The following is a 17,701-nucleotide window of genomic DNA, read 5'->3' on the forward strand; positions in this document are numbered from 1 at the left end:
TATTAGTGTATTAGTTTAAGCGCAAGATTGCACGGTCACTCTGCTTAGAATTCGTAAATTTTTGATGAAAATTATTTTGAAGGGCCTGCCATCTTTAACAATTTCATTAGAACCGTAAGCAATCTTTATAGTTATATAACCATATTTACATTCATTATTCCGCTTTAAATGTTCTGCGATTCATGCCATAATTATTGGGCCCGGGACGCTGACGCTAGTGGATCTGGCTTTCAGCTTCAACTTGTGTTTTTAAGATAATTATAGCGTGTTTCAGTAAAACGGATGTTGCGTTTATTTTTAAGCAACTCAGTTATTTTAGTATGGGGGACCCAGTGGGTGTCTACGAGATCTCTTTTGCTTAATTTTTATATCAAATAATATTGGGAGGTTTTACATAAAATTTTTTTAAGCGCCTCAATTGCCATCGTAATATTTTTTCTCTGATCAATATTCAGTAGATAAAACGTGTCCGTAGTCTTCGCCATGTAACTTGATTTGTTTTACGCAGGGTTTTTGGCACTTAAATATTTACGTAGCACGATTAAGCAAGTCGAACTGCTAGTAGGGCATGAATCTTAGAAAGTAAAAGTGGCTCCCTAGGAAACGCTGGTAAATCGTGTTTCCTCACGTTGTTCCATCTAGTTATATAAAAACTTTGAAGAACTATGGTAATGTAAGATGGTATTAGTACAATAGCAATGCTTTTTCCAGTTGCGAAGTTGCGAGAGTTAAATGTGACGTAAGAAAAGACAAGAGTTTTCTTAACAGAGTACGCCTAATTTTCGGAAAGCATTAAGAAAGTACTTAAACCTTTCATAGACTTAACGTGGTCCGTTATGTGGATAGCTAAAAATTACCGCAATGATGTTAAAATGTTGCAGTTGGTGCTGAATAACTTTTTTTACCCGTGTGACGGAAGTAATTTAGAAATAACGGTAAATTTATGCTAAGAAATGTCAGGCCTTTTGAGAAATATTTGTAGATAAGTTAGAGGGGCCTCTCATCAGACGAAGTTTGCATGTGTCAAAAATCTATAAGCTAGGGCTAGTAGAAGGTATTACTTTTTTCTTGCTCCTCCATTGTAACTTAGCTAAGAAGGTCTCTTCTTATATATTCCACTAGCGTCAAAGTATATTAACGAGGATAATAGGTGATGAGCGCGTCGTGAAGTATTTCTGCGCACGACAGGGCGCATGTCTGCCGCGACGCCTCCAAAATTTAGAGGAAAGTCAAAGTGGCTTATTGGTATATAAAACGGTACAGTTCCTCGTAACTCACAGGCGCAATATTAATAAGATAGTACAGTTGTCTATGCTCCTTTTAGCATATCTTCTTCGACCTCGAAATTTCTGCATTCGTAAGAGTAAATAGTGCATGACTGCCCTCGTTTGAAATATTAGTGTTTAGCCTTACCTTAATTTGCGCGCGCGCCCTACCCAATGTAGCGCAATTATCCTATAACTACCGAGCTCAACAGGCGTATAGTTCATTCTACTAACTTTTATATAATAACAACGCGGGTGGGCTCCCGGCCCTATTTCTGTTCTATCTACAGAAAATACCAATTCGAGCTAATTTTTATTTTCAGTGGAAGCATTTTATTATTTTTGTAAATAAAATGCCTAAACAACTGGATATCGAGTGCCCCGATATTTTGTACAATGAAAAAGATGGGAGGCGGTTTAAAAGAGGCCCAGAAATAGGAAAAGTATATTTATTCATAAAGAAATAATTATTTAATTATATAAAAAATTGATACTGAATTATATTAAATTAAATGGATTTGTTGTAAGTGAGATTGAATAATTTTATTGTATAAAACATTAATACTGAAATATATTAAATTAAAGGAATTTATTGTGAGATTGAATAAAGTTAGAGTGTCTCCAACTTACAATCTTTTTACCTTTGGCTTAAAAGCAATTTATTACTATGTTTTTCTAAAAATTTTAGGGTGGCTTTGCTAAATGTTTTATGGTAACCGATGTAGATAGCGGACAACTTTGGGCCTGCAAAGTTATTGCTCTAAGTTCCTTAAAAGATAGCCGAACTTTAAGCAAAGTTTGGGATAATTTTATATAATTATTTCTTAAGACTTCGAAAAGTTATACTATTTTACATAAATATAATATTTTATGTATGAATCACAGATGCGCTCTGAAATAGCCATTCACAGAAGTTTATGTCACAATAATATAGTGAAGTTAAACACTTTTTTTCAGGACACTGCAAATATCTATCTTCTTATGGAACTTTGTTCAAACCAAACTTTAATGGAATTGTTAAAAAAAAGGTATTAGCTATTAAAATATATTTTTTTTAAAGAGTATTGTTTATAATTATACTTGAATTTAGAAATTTTAAATATGTAGTAAATTTTTTACTTCTCAATAATAAAAGTAAATTGTAAAATATTTGTTAGCGATGTTATAATTATATTCCTGGTGAATTTCTTTCTTGTTAAGAAATATACGAATTTTATATACTTTTTATATTTAAATTTTATGCACGCTGTTAAGCGATTATTATTTTTTTTATATACACTATTTTTATAATGTAAAATATTTTTCCCGCATATACTAAATATTTATTAGGCATTACCAATAATTGAATTCTAAACAAATTTCGCTGCAATAAACAAATTTTATTCTTTTAAATTTTCTATAAAATTTAAATTTTTTTTATTTCGTTACCATAATTTGTTGATGGTAGTAAAATTATTTATTTAATGTTATTCAGTATCACTTCACCAAAATTTATGTTTCCGAAAATTATTCTTTAATAAATTATTTTGGAATGGTTATTTAGTTGCCTGTAGCCAATCAAAATATATCAACAATGAAAAACTTTTATTATTATTTTTTTATTTTTTTTTATTATAATAAAAAATTATAAATAACTTCTTTGTTTGAACTTCTTTTTTGCGACTTTAATATTATAATTTATTTCTTTAAGGCAGCGGCTTACAGAATTGGAAGTGCGCTACTTTATGCTTTACTTAATAAAAGCAGTAAAAGTAAATTTTTTTAACTAGTCTTATTAAAAAATATTACCTTTCCGTTAATTTTTCTATTTTATTATTTTTTATTATTTTATTTATTTATTTATTTTTTCTATAATCTAATGCTTTTTTATAAATTTGTATAAAATTTTTCTTATTTTTCTATCTATTTTTTAATATCCTGTTACTTTAAATTTATTTATATAACTTTTTTTAATTTATTTATTTTTTATATATATATACATTATTTTTTTTATACTATTATTTATTTGCGTTTTTAATATTTTATTATTATCTTTATTTACTTTTAATATACTTTTAGTATCTCCACGAAAATAAAGTAATTCATCGAGATCTAAAACTTGGCAATATTTTCCTAAACGAATTAATGGAAGTAAAAATCGGCGACTTTGGACTCGCAACGCACCTTCAAAATCCTTCTGACCGCCGGCGGTGCTTAAGATTATTTTTATAAAAATAATTATAATTATTTATACTATTTTATTGTAATTTTTACTATTTTTACAACATTCTATAGTTATTAAAATAATTACTATTATTATTACTTTTACTATTACTATAAATATTATCATTACTTTTATTATTATTACAGTAGCTATTACTATTATTAATATTATTATTGAAATTACTATTACTATTATTATTATATTTAAAATTACTAATAATTGTGTTATTCTTCTTTCCTCGTTATAAAATGATATACTTTCGAGACTTAAACTAAGAAAAAATTTACTTATATACTTTTACTATAAGGAAAACTTTTACCTACGTGTTTTTAAAATATATATATATAAAGTACGTTTATTATCCTATGTAAGTTATTATATCTTTATATAAAGTTTGTATGTATATTTTATATAAAATTATGAATTTATTATATATTTCTTAAAAGTTTTTAAGTGTATTTTTATTATTATTATAAGTTTATTATATATTTATGAAAAGTATGAAATATTGTTATTAGTTTGTTATATATTTTATAGAACGTAAGAATTATTATTAGTTTTTTTATATACTTATACAAGTTTGTTTATATTTTATATGAAAACAGCACTTTATGCGGTACTCCGAACTATATTGCGCCAGAAATCTTAAATAAGATTGGTCATCGCTATGAAGTGGACATCTGGTCTCTCGGCGTTATTTTGTAAGTGCTTTACTTATTATTATTTTATTTATATTTATATTATTATGAAAAATAATTTTATAAATATTATTTACTTTTTACTTTTTTATGCAATTATCGAAATAAAAAATATTTTAAAAATATATTTAACTTTTTACTTTTTTTATATTATTATTAGTTTTTATAAATATTTTTAACTTTTTACTTTTTATATTAATTAGAATAATATATATTCTTATACCTTTACTTTCCATGTTATAATTAGAATAAAATATATCTTTATAAATAGTTTATATCTTAACTTTTTATATTATTATTATATTAAAAAATATCATATATTTATAACTTTTTATTTATTTATCTTATTATTAAAATAAAAATATTTATATAAATATTTTTTTACTTTTTACTTTTTATATTATTTTCAAAATAAATATATTACTATATAATTTTTTTTTATATTTTTATTAAATAAATATATTATTATAGATTTTTTTACTTTTTTTTATTACTACCAAGAAAAAATATTTTTCAAAGAAATTGTTGTAACTTTTTACTATTTATTATTATATTATTAAATTCAAATAATATCTTTTATAAATTCTTTTATACATATTATTATATATTCCTTCTTTTTACATTTTATATATTGTAATAAAAAAAATTTTAACAAATATTAACTTTTTACTAGTTATTTTTAATTTTTGTATAATTTGTATAATTTGTTTACAAGTAAAGGGGTGGTATTATAAATATTTTGTTTTTACTTATATATTTTATTATAACTAATATTTCCAAAATATATAATTTTTTACTATTAGTTTTTTATTCTTTTTTATAATAACTTTTATATTTTTTACTAATAGACTTTATTATAATATATTGTTTAATATTATTTTTTTTCTTTTTTGCATATTTTATTGTAATAGAATATATTTTTGTATGCGTTTTCAATATTTTTACTATTTATTTTTATTTATTATACTTTTTATTATAAATTTTATATTTTTTAATAATAAACTTTAATACAATATTTTTTTTACTTATTATTATAAAATTTTTTTTATCTTATAAATTTTTTATACTTTAATAATAACTTTTATACCTTTTTTCATAAAAAAAAACTTTATTACAATATTTTTTTTTTACTTTTTATATATTTTATTATAATTAAATATATTTTTCATAATGTTAGCTTTATACTATATTTTATTTTTTATACTTTTCATAATAACTTTTATATATTTTTTATAGTAAACTTTAATAAAATATCTTTTTACTTTTTGTAATACATTTTTTAACTTTTATATATATTTATATTATTTTTTATTATTTTTACTTTATTATATCTTTTTATTTATTATATATTTTATTTTAAACAATATGTTAACTTTTTACTATTTATTTTTATTTTCTATACTTTTTATAATAATTTTTCTATTTATTTAATAAAGATATACGATGCTCGTAGGAAAACCTCCGTTTGAAACTAACAGCGTGAAGGCCACTTGTAACTTAATAAAAGAAAATAAATATTCAATACCGCAAAGTGCTTCCTTTTATTATTTTGTTATTATGAATATATTTATACTTTTTTATTATATTGCTTATATATATTACAACCTTTTTATATAAATTATATGGATATATTACTATTATTAATATTATTGTTTTAAAATTCATAAATATCTCATTTTTCCGCTCTTTTTTATTATTTTTTATTATTATTCATTTTTATATATACTTATTTTTACTATTGTTGTTACTATTTTTATATATTTATTATTATTACCAGTATTTTTTTTTACACCTTTAATATATTTTTCAATTCATTAATACTTTATATTTTGTATTTGTATACTTTTTTTTTTACATAATTTATTTATATTAACATTTTTTTTCTTGTTTTTGTATATTTTTATATCTATTAATTATCCTTACTAATTTTTTTAAATAAATTTATTTATTAATACTCTTATTATTCGATTTCTTATATTTATTATTATTATTATTATTTCCGTTTATAACTATTACTGTTATTTTTTAATATCTCGTGTATTTATTTTATTTATTCATACTTTTATATTTATTATTTTTTTATAATTCATATATGCCAAATATTTATTATTTTATAAGAATTATATATATATTTTAATTTTTTTTACTTTTTTACGATATTTCTTACATTTATTATATTATTTTATTTAGAATTTATGTTGCGCTTTATTTATTTATACTTTTTTCATATATTATATATTTTTATTATTATTATTTTATTAAAATATATTTCATTTATCGAAGTTTTTTGTGATATTTATTATCACTACTTTATTTTTTTTGAAAATTCTTATGTATATATATAATAAATATATACTTTTTATTATATTTCTGATATTATTATTTCTTTTATTTCTAAATACTTATGTATATATTTAATTTATTTATAATTTTCTATATACTTTTCATATTTATTAGTATTAATTTATTTCAATATTTATTTTTTAGTTCATTGTATTATTTATATAATTTATTAATTTTTTTTAAATTCTTGTGTATATATATATAAAATATATTTATTCTTTTTTTTATATTACTCATAGTTCTCAGTACTATTAATTTTTTTAATAATATTTTTTTGTTTATATCTATAAATTTGATAAATATATACTTTTTTATTTTGACTCCTTTATATTTTATTATTTATTAGTTCACAATTAAATATTTTTTATATTTAATAAATTTATACTTTTTTTTTCTTATATTCTTTTTTTTAAAATTCATGTATATATATAATATATTAATACTTTTATACTGATACTTTTTTGTAATATATCTTATATTTAGTAGCATTTAATTTTTTTAATAAAAAACTTATATCTATGTTTGTTATTTATACATTTTCGGATGATTTTTAATATCTATATATATTTATGGTTTACATATTTCTTATATATTTTTTTTAATTATTTTTTATTTCATACATTTTTAATATTTTTACATTTTATTTTAGATTATATATATTTGATTTTTCAAAATTACTTTTATTCATATATTTAATAAAACTTATATAATATATTTTATATATTATTTTATTTTGTTCTTTATAATATTGTTCATATCTATTATCATTTTATTATTTATTTTTTTCATAATATTATAATTTACATTTTTTCTTAATGTATTTTATATTTATTCTATTACTATTTTTTTATTTGTTATTATATAATTTATATGTATATTTATATATTATTTTATTTATTAAATGTTTTTATATTTATTATAATATCTATATTCATTTTTTTACCTTTTTATTTAATCTTATATATTTCCTTTATTACTTTATACTTTTTATTGTAATATTATGTGATTTTTACTAAATATTTATATATTAATTTTTTTTAAATTCTTTATATATTATTTACTATAATTTTTATACTTTTTTTTTAATTATGTTATATTTATTTTTTCTTTATGATACTCTTTTAGATTTATTTATTGATTAATACTTTTTTACTGAATTATATAATATGAATAAAAAATTTACATATATATTTATTTCTTCTATTATGTTGTATATATATTTTATTATTTTTAGTTTATATATATTTACTATTTATTAGTATTTCATTATAATATTTATTATTATTATTTTCTTTTATTTTTTAAAATTCAAAAATATTTACTAATAAATATTTGTTTTTATATATTTTTTTTAGATATAAATATTTCACAGGAAGCCTCAAGTTTAATACAATGCATGCTTAGCAACGATCCCAACTCGCGCCCTTCTCTATGCGATATCGCCAGCCATCCCTTTTTTTATTCGGGAAAACTCCCACGTTGCTTACCACTAACGTCTTTATTATTATTATTATTATTATTATTATTATTATTATTATTATTATTATTATTATTATTATTATTATTATTATTATTATTATTATTATTATTATTATTATTATTATTATTATTATTAATCAAAATGTTTATTAGTACGCTGTCTTCCCCACCAGAATTTTCAACCAATGATTTGCTTCAATTGTTTCCTCAACACGTGCTTCTTTCGGACTTTACAAAAAGTCTATTATATAATAATTTTTTAGGATATTATTATTCCCATTTTCAAACTCTAAAGCCCAAAACTTTCGGCATACAATATTTTTAAAACTGTTATTTTTATTTAGTTTTATTATGTTCATTGTTTATTATTATTTTTTAATATTAAATTTTTTAAATTTATCAAAATTATTTATTATTCAATATTTTCTTTATCAATTTTATCAACTATATTTATTTACTATTATGTTTATTTATATATTATTATAATTGTTTTTATTATATATTTATTATTCTAATGTTTATTTATTTATTATTATTATTGATGTTTATATAAAATATTTATTATCATATTGTTTATTTCGTTATTACTAATATATTTTTATTTTAATTATTTATTATTTTTGTTAACTATTTATTGTAAACAGACACTACAGCGGCTGTGCAGTTAAAAAACTCACGTAAACTTATTGGAAAAGATATAATGAAATCTTCTCTAGAGCCTGTTGGAGAAGAAGAAGATTTACCTAAAAATAAACAGGAAAAAAATAGTTTAGCTGAAGAAGAATCTAACGAGAATATCAATAGTGATAATAATAATGTTTATAGTAATAAAAAATATAATAATAATATTAATAATTACGGTTACGTAAATTCCAATAATCATCGAAATACACGTGACAAACAACTCACGAGGAAAAAACAATCTGTGAATCTCATTGGTTTACATAGTTAAGACTTTTTTACTAATTTGCACCCGATAATATTCACTTTACGTTTTATAAGGACCAGAAGTTCAACCCGCTAATGGAGTTCTGCCACTGGAAACGAAGCCATTTATGAACGACCAAGTAGATAAGCTAGTCGAATTAATTGATTCGTTGGTTCTTTCCGACTCGACCAGTTTTAAACCTCCATTAATTTTAAGTGAGTTTTCTAAGTCGTGATTTAGTTTTTTGGCGTACCAAATAATGACTTGTTAACACCACTTTATTCAACCCTCGGTCGTTTTAGTTTATTCTTTTCTTATTCTAACTATAATTAATTTTTTTTTGAGCATAAACTAATATACATTTTTTTTAAAAAGTATTAATAAATATTAATATTATAAAATATAGTTATAAAATGAAAAAAGTTAGTAATAAAAACTTAACATATTTTATAGTAAAGTTTTCATTAAAAATGAGAATATGTATAAATATATAAAAGTTATAAAAATAAATAAAAGAAAGTTAATGAATATTTAAAAATTTCAATAAACTAAAAAGTAAAAGTCCTGAAACAAATTAAACACTAAATTTCATATTAATAATAACATTATAAGTTTAATTAATAAACAATTAAAGTTTGTAAATTGAATTATAGTAATCATGATTGTGCAATAATTAATATTACCTTTAATATAATAAAAGTAAAATAATAAATATATAAATATTAGAATTTTGATAATATAATAAAAGAAATTATACTTGTGTAAATATACATGTTATTTATAATATAATAAAAGTAAATAATAATAATTGTGCAAATATTAGTGTTTTTATGACATAAAAGTAAACTAGTAAAAATTTTTAATAGGAAAATTGTTAATAATATCATAAAAGTAAATAATAATTGCGTAAATATAAATATTGATTATAAAATGATAAAAGTAAAAAACAAGACATGCAACTATAAATATTTATAATGAAAGTATATGCAAATTTAAGTATTTCTGTGGTAAAAGTAGAAAATAATGGTTGTATAAATTGGAATATTATTTGTATAAAAGTATAAATTTAAAATTGTGTAAGTATTTATATATTTTATAAAATAATTCTTTTTATAAACTTTTTTTTATTATTAAAAAACGATTAAGTTATAAATAAAGTTATTTTTTTATATTGAAATATATATTTAAATAAAATAATAATGTACTATTAAATTCTTTTTAAAAAAGTATGAATAAAATATTTTATTAATAATAAAAATGAGAGTCAACTAAAAAATCCTATAATATATTATTTATTACATAACAATAAAAAAACTTTTTTATTAACCTTTAAAATTATTTTCATTATAAAACTTTTATTAGATAAAGAAGACGTACCGCCGTTGCTCTGGGTCTCTCGCTGGCTCGATTATTCGTCGAAATACGGGCTCGGCTATGAACTTAGTACGAAACAAGTGGCTTCTTATCTTTATTATTACTGTGATTTTTATTTTCAATATACTATTATTGCCATTATTATTACTGTTCTTTTTATTTTTAATAATATTGTCATATTATTATTACTGTTATTTTTACTATAAAATTTTTTAAAAATATTATTTTTAGTATGAAAGTTAAAATCTACTATAATTTATATTATAAATATTATCATTACCAATACTTTCATAATTAATCTTTTTATTATTATTGCTGTTAATTTTATTATTATTGTTATTCCTCTTACGTTTTTTATTAATATTTTTATTGGTCCTATTATAATTATTATTATTACCAATTTTATTATTACTGTTGCTATTATAATAATATTATCTCTACATTCTTTATAATTAGTAAAATATTTTATTTTATTATTATTTAACTTACATTACAATAATTATAATTTTGTTAGCTTGTAGTTTCTGCTTATTTTATTATGTTTTGATATCGGTACATATATATATTTCATGATATTATTATTATTCCTTTTATTTATATTATAAATATTATTATCGTTACTATTGTTATTTATAAATTTTTTTTAACTTGTAGCATACTATATTATTATTTAGTAATAATAATAATTAATATTATATATTACTATTTACTAAAAAATATTATTTATTTTATATATAATAATAATGTTTTGATATTATTACTTTTCTGGAATATTATCACTATTATATAAATATAATACAATTTGTTATTTATTTATCGTTAAAAGTATAATTTTTTCCCCTCTATAATTTTTATATTTTTCATTAATTTTTATGTAAATCGTTTAATATATATTTTTTAACATTAATAATAATGTGTTCATTTTATATATAATTAAAATTATTATGCATTATACTAATTATTATTACTATTATATATTGTTATTTATTAATTTTTAGGTGATGGTAGCATCGGCGTATCTTTTAATGATTCTACAAAGATTATATGTGATCCTAATAAATGGTTTATAATTTTTATTTTTTTTTTAATTATTATTATAAACTTTTTATTAACACTAAATATTTATAATATAAAAAGTCTTCAAAAAAATTCTTTTTTCTATACTTAAAAATGAACTTTTTATTTTTTTATGTTTGGATTGGTAATAAAAAAAATAAAAATTTTTTTTTAGAAAAATATTTTTTATGACATTTTCTAAATTGACCAATCAAAATTAATAAAAAATATATAGTGGTAGTCATTCAATTATTCTTAATAATAATATAAAAACTGCATTGAGACAAACAATAAAAATTTATATTTTTTATAATAATTTTATAATATATATAAGCAATAAATTTTATTATATTTTACAAGTTTTAAAAAGTAAAAATTTTTCTGTATTTTTTTTTGAAATATACTCTAGTGTGCATTAATATTTGTAAAAGAAAATGTTATAATACTTTTTTTTCATTGATTTAAAAAGTTGTGTAACCTTATTATTTAATATTTTTTATATTAAAAAAATAAAAGTATCAACATATTTTTTTTATTAGTATTTTCGAATACTACGATGGAGAAAAAGTTTCTGGTTCTCTAACTTCTTATCCAGAAACGCTTGAAAAAAAAGTAACTTTACTAAAATATTATAAACAGTATATCACTGAAAACCTCCTCATGGTAAACTATTTGTAACCATTTATTTATTTTCATCAATATATGGAACTTAATTATATTATTTGATTCAAATTATTATTGTAATGTTCACTTTTTTAAAACATAAAAAACCAAATTATACTTCCTAGACTTGTTTGTTATTTGCTGCATCCTAACAATTATTTGATGATAATAGTTTTAATACCGCTACAATAAAAGTTCATGGCCAACCTTTTGTAACGATTAATTTAATATTGAAAATTAATTATATTATTTGACTCAAATTATATTATTCATTTCACCTTTTTTTAAAAAGAATACTATTCAGACAAACTTTTGTTATTTGCTGTTTTTAACAAATAAAATTCTTTTTTTGATGTATTCGCTACAAAAAAGTTTACATACTGTTTATCCCTTTATTTTCGTGACTCGCTATCCATTAACTCTGCATGTATATTTTAAACTTGTCAAATTCTTTTTTGCTACCAATAATGTTTAAATAGATACATTAAAACTAGATGGCCACAGAAGCCCATAATGACATACTATTTATAAAAAAACATGAGTAAATTTCATGCCTAATAAAATAACTTGCAATTTTTAACTTACTTGTTACAAATTATATAATTAGTACTTTTGTATATTTCAACTTTCAAGTGTAGTTATAGCAGTTTTTATATTGATTAATTGTTACAGTTAATATAAACTCGGACTTTATTATTAGTTGTTGGAAGTTATAAACTTTCTTTGTCAAGATTCATTTACGTACCATAAATCTTTGATTTGCTACAGAAATATCACAAATTGTTATTTCTAACTATTTGTTACAAACTAAATTATTAGCGTTATTAGATACAATATATGGTCAATATTTGACCAGTTTAACTATTAGAGATTATCTTGATCTTTTTAATATTATTTGTTACAAAATTAATAAAAGGGGCCTGTAGCCTTTACTTTGTTACTATTTGATGCATTATCTGCAGCAAGTTTCTTATTGAGAATACTGAGTATTTTAATGCTTCCTTCGCTTTTTGTTAGTAATTAATTATTATGGTCCAATAAACTTAGCCATGTTAATTTAAAAAGAATAATAATTAGGGTCTTATTTTCTTCGTATTAATACAATATATATGTTTACCGATACATTTTATATTTAACTAAATGAAGTCGTACATTTTAATGCGCTTGGCATGTTTTTGGGAGTCCCGCCTAAATATAATATATATATTTTTTTTGTTGGTAAAACAAATATCTTTCAATGTTGGTAGTGATGTCTGCCGCTTTTTTAATAACTTTTAATAAAGTTTATAAACACCTTTATTATTATTTTTTTTTACAATAATAATTATTTTCTGCTTTACTAACTTATTTATATTTTATTTTTTTTATATCTCTTACAAAATAGTTACTCTTTATAATATGTATTATGCATATTTTTTACGCGAATTTCCAAATATGTTATTTTTTTTTTTAAAGTTACTTTTTTTTAATTTTTTTTATAATCTTTTGAATAATACTAATAGAGCGGAAGCAATATTCCTTCTATAGATGAAAAAAACCTTGAAAAAGGCGCCAACTTTGTTTTTTTAAAAAAGCACGTGCGCACGGATTGTGGAATGCTTTTTGTATTGAGTTCGGGAATCGTTCAAGTACTTATTATTACTATTAATATCATTACTATTCTATTATATTATTTCTATAATTATTGACATTTTTATTACTATATTTTGTTATACTTGTTATAATGTTTTAATTTTTTATATATTTCATTTATTATTTTATTTATATTTTTTCTATAATTATAATTATTAGTATCACCATTTCAGTTATAATTATTATTTATATTAATTATTATATTTCTATAATTATTTTGTCTATAACTGTAAGAAATCTTCGTACTTTAATATTATTTTTTATAATTACCTATAATTTTTATTGCAATATTAATAATAGTACTTCCCCTCTTCAATAATAATTTTTTACTTAAAAGTAATTTTTACTTTCTATTTTATTTTACTTAATATTTTTTTAAAAGTATAATTTTTATAATATTATTTATTATATATTTAATTACTATTTTTTTTAAAGTAGATTTTACTTATAATTGCTTTTTTTTTTACATTTTTATTATTTGCAAGATTTAAACCTTTTATAGTACTTTTTATACTTTAATTATTATTAATAATTTTCATTTGTTTTCATTGTTTTTTTACTTGTAGATAAAAAAAAATCAATAAAACTCTTTAATTATTTTTTATAGATTTTTTATTTATACAACTATAATATTCATTTCTAGAATACAAAAAAAATATTTATAACTTTATTTTATTGTTTACAAATTTATAAAACTTAAAACTTTTTAATTTGAATAAATATAAAAAAAATATTTAAATAAAAATTTATTAAACAGTAATGAATATGAATATTATTTTTTTTATTTTTATAATTATTTATTTACTATTATTATTATTAAGACTTTTTCTTATTTGATAAATATTTTAATGCTAACTAATAAAAGAAATATACAAAGTAATAATAACTATAAAAATTATAATTTATTTATTCTATTCATTATTAATAGTACTTATAATTATTATTTTACTTTTTCTTAATAAATAAATATAAAAGTACTAACTGACGAAAGGTAATAATTACTATAAAGATAATATGATTTTATTTAACTTTATATTTCTAATCTTTATTAATATAATGTATTATTATTATAACTTTTTCTTATATAAAAAATATAAGCGAGTGCCAATCAATAAAAGAATATATAAAATAATAATAATTTTAAAAGTTATTATACTTTATTTACTTTATACATTTTTTATATTAATATCACTTAAATCTTTTTGGTTATTACTTTATTTATAACTTTTTGTTATAAATAAATGTAAAAGCTATATTCCATTAAAAAAATATATAAAACAATATCATATAAAAGTTATAATATTTTATGTACTTTGTATTACTATTTATATTAATATTAACTTTTTTTTAATTATTATTATTATAACTTTTTTTATAAAATTTATAAAAAAAGGTGAACTTTTTCGATCACACAAAAGTTATTATAGCGGGTGAAAGTCGTACTGTTATTTATATTAATGAAGAAAGTTCTTTTCATATATATCGGCTTGAGAGTATAGCAAAGTAATATATATAAGATATATAAAATAGTTAAAGAATTACATAAAAGTAAAGCTTACTATCTACTGATGAATATGAAAAATTTAATAAATATTATGTATTTATTAATAGTAAAGTAAAATTATTTAATATAAAAAAGCATATTTTTTTTATTAATTTCAAAGAATATAATAAAATAAAGCATATTATTTACTAGTAAGTAGAAAAAACTTTGAGTATTGCGTTGTTATTAATTATAAAGTATAATTATATAATATAAAAAAGTAAATTTTTATAAATTGTTAAAAAATATAATAAAAGTAAAGCCCAATAAAAAATAATTATATTTAAAAGCATTGTATTCATATCAATAAAGTATAAAATGTAAAAAAGTAAACTTTCTAAATTTTATAAAAATAAAATTGAAGCATATAACCTACTGATAAATACGAAAAATTTAATAAATATAAATAAAAGCATTATAACTTAAAGTAACAAATTTAATCAAAAATAATTTAGTAACAAAATATATTAAGTTTTATTATATTAAACTTTATTTTAATATTTTTTGATAAATCTGAAATTTGTATCTATAATGCAAAAAGATTTATTTTTTTTTAAATAAATCAAAATTAAATAATTTGAAATTAAATTTTTTTTAGATTTAAATTAATAAAATTATTTAATTTGAAAATTTATAAAACTGTTTCCGGAAAAAATATTGAAACTTATATTTATTAACATAATAACCTACAAAATTAATACAAAAAATAAAATTATTAAAATTTAATTATAAGTTTAGAAAGTGAAGTAAATTTAAATTACGATAACTAAATAATTTATAATTAATTTAGCAAAAAAAGAGCAATAAAAAAATTGTTTAATAAACTAAATCTATGAATAGTTTTTTAAAACAATAAAAAACTGGAAAAATAATAATCAATTAATAAATTCTAAATTAAAGATTTTAGTAATAATTTTAGAGTGAGGTAAATTTAAAATATTCCATAAAAAATTAATATTTAATTTAGCAAAAATGGCAGTTTAAGAAATGGAAGCAATAAAAAATTGTTAATAATAATAAACTCTAAGAAATTTTTAATACAATAATGAAAGGGAAAAAATCATTAATAAAAACTAAATTTTGGAAATTAGTAATTATTTTAAAAATGAAGTAAATTTAAAATAATATAACTTTTAAATAATTTATATTTAATTAAGCAAAGGTGTAATTTAAAGTATAAGGGAGCAATAAAAATAAAAGTTTAATACTTCATAACTAAAAAATTTTTTAAATACAATAAAAAGCTGTAAAAGAAAAAAAATATAAATTGGAATTTATAAGAACTAATTTACTTAAAAAAAATTAATTTTTAAGAAAGTAATAAACGAAAACTACTAAAAAATAATTTTGTTAAATAAATACAGTTTAGTACAACTTTATTAAATATTTTTAATATATAAATTTGTTTATTTATTTTTTGAAGTTTTAAAATAGCGTATAAGAATTAATTTTTAAGTTTTCTTAATTACTTTTTTAAGAAAAAATTGTAACTTTTTATATTAAAAATTTAAATTTAAGAGATTTATAAATAACTTGAAAGAAAAATAAATATTAAAGAATTATGACTCACGAATTTAATTTTATAAGTATTTTTGAAAAAAATATATAAACTCCAACTAATATTTTATATAATAAGCAACAATTTAAAAACCAATAATTATTATGTTTTTTATAATTTAAAATTAATCTTTAATTTCTTATTAATTTTTCTTCGCTGGAAATGTTGCTAAAGTTATACAATAATCTTAACCTTTTTAATTTTTCTATATGTATTTTTATATAAAACAAAAAAATTCACTTTTTTTACAAAAATTATATTTTAACTTCAAAAATTAGCTAAAAATTAATAAATTTTTTAAGTACTTTTTATTAGTAATTTAATAGATTAATAAATTATTATCTCACACTCAAATAAATTTTAATTCTTTTATATAATAATAGAGAGACAGCTCCAAAAGTTTACTCAAGGCTCCGTTATATTAAAAAAATTATGGAGAAAATAAAAAAACTTTGATACAAGTTTTCTTTAGAATAAATTTCATTTATTTAAGATTTATTACATTATAGTTTTTTTTGTATATTACATAAGATCGCATTTTTATTAAATTTTGGAAAATCTTTTATTTTTAATATTTTAATTTACAAAAAAAAGAAGAGAAATCTTATATTATTAGTGACATTTCATACTTACATAAGAAACGTAATTTCGTGTTACAAAAATAAGGACTTCAAAATATTGTGTTTGCGAGGAATTAAATTACATTTTATCAAGCAGCTTCGCATTCTTTTTCTTTGTCGGAACTCATTTTTATGAAATTTTATTTGACACCAAAAGAAAAGAAATATCTTTTATTGACATTTTTTTTTATTCCTTAGTAGCATAATTTATTTTTTGCAAAAAGAGAACTTTCAATATATTGTTTGTGGTAAGTTATATTGTATTTAAAAATTAGCTTTCGAAGAGATATAAATAAAAAATATAATAGTTATTACACATAAAATTACACAGCGCCCGAG

General features: G+C 18.6%; 1 protein-coding gene across 1 annotated transcript; it reads left to right on the forward strand.

Moving 5' to 3' along the window:
• Positions 1-1,999: 1,999 nt before the first annotated feature.
• LOC135120709 (serine/threonine-protein kinase polo-like) lies at positions 2,000-17,198 on the forward strand. The gene is made up of 16 exons (XM_064045050.1): positions 2,000-2,061; positions 2,151-2,293; positions 2,956-3,016; positions 3,324-3,454; positions 4,074-4,169; positions 5,603-5,697; positions 7,865-8,003; positions 8,142-8,227; positions 8,633-8,935; positions 8,991-9,131; positions 10,279-10,359; positions 11,289-11,352; positions 11,886-12,009; positions 13,512-13,637; positions 15,035-15,144; positions 17,126-17,198. Exons 2-16 carry the CDS (start codon positions 2,151-2,153, stop codon positions 17,196-17,198), a joined length of 1,773 nt encoding a protein of 590 aa, XP_063901120.1. The 5' UTR covers positions 2,000-2,061.
• The last annotated feature ends 503 nt before the right edge of the window (positions 17,199-17,701 follow it).

This window comes from Zophobas morio, unplaced genomic scaffold (assembly GCF_036711695.1).
Source record: "Zophobas morio isolate AGI-343-1 ecotype UQ-CSIRO unplaced genomic scaffold, CSIRO_AGI_Zmor_V1 ptg000412l, whole genome shotgun sequence".
Lineage (NCBI taxonomy): Eukaryota > Metazoa > Arthropoda > Insecta > Coleoptera > Tenebrionidae > Zophobas > Zophobas morio.

Excerpts from the sequence above, each read along its gene's own strand:
- LOC135120709 (XM_064045050.1), top strand. The coding sequence starts at position 2,151 with ATGCGCTCTGAAATAGCCATTCACAGAAGTTTATGTCACAATAATATA. Across the intron at positions 3,017-3,323 it reads ACTTAATAAAAGCAGTAAAA|TATCTCCACGAAAATAAAGT; the intron begins GTAAATTTTTTT and ends ATATACTTTTAG. Across the intron at positions 13,638-15,034 it reads TGAGTTCGGGAATCGTTCAA|GTGAACTTTTTCGATCACAC; the intron begins GTACTTATTATT and ends TTATAAAAAAAG.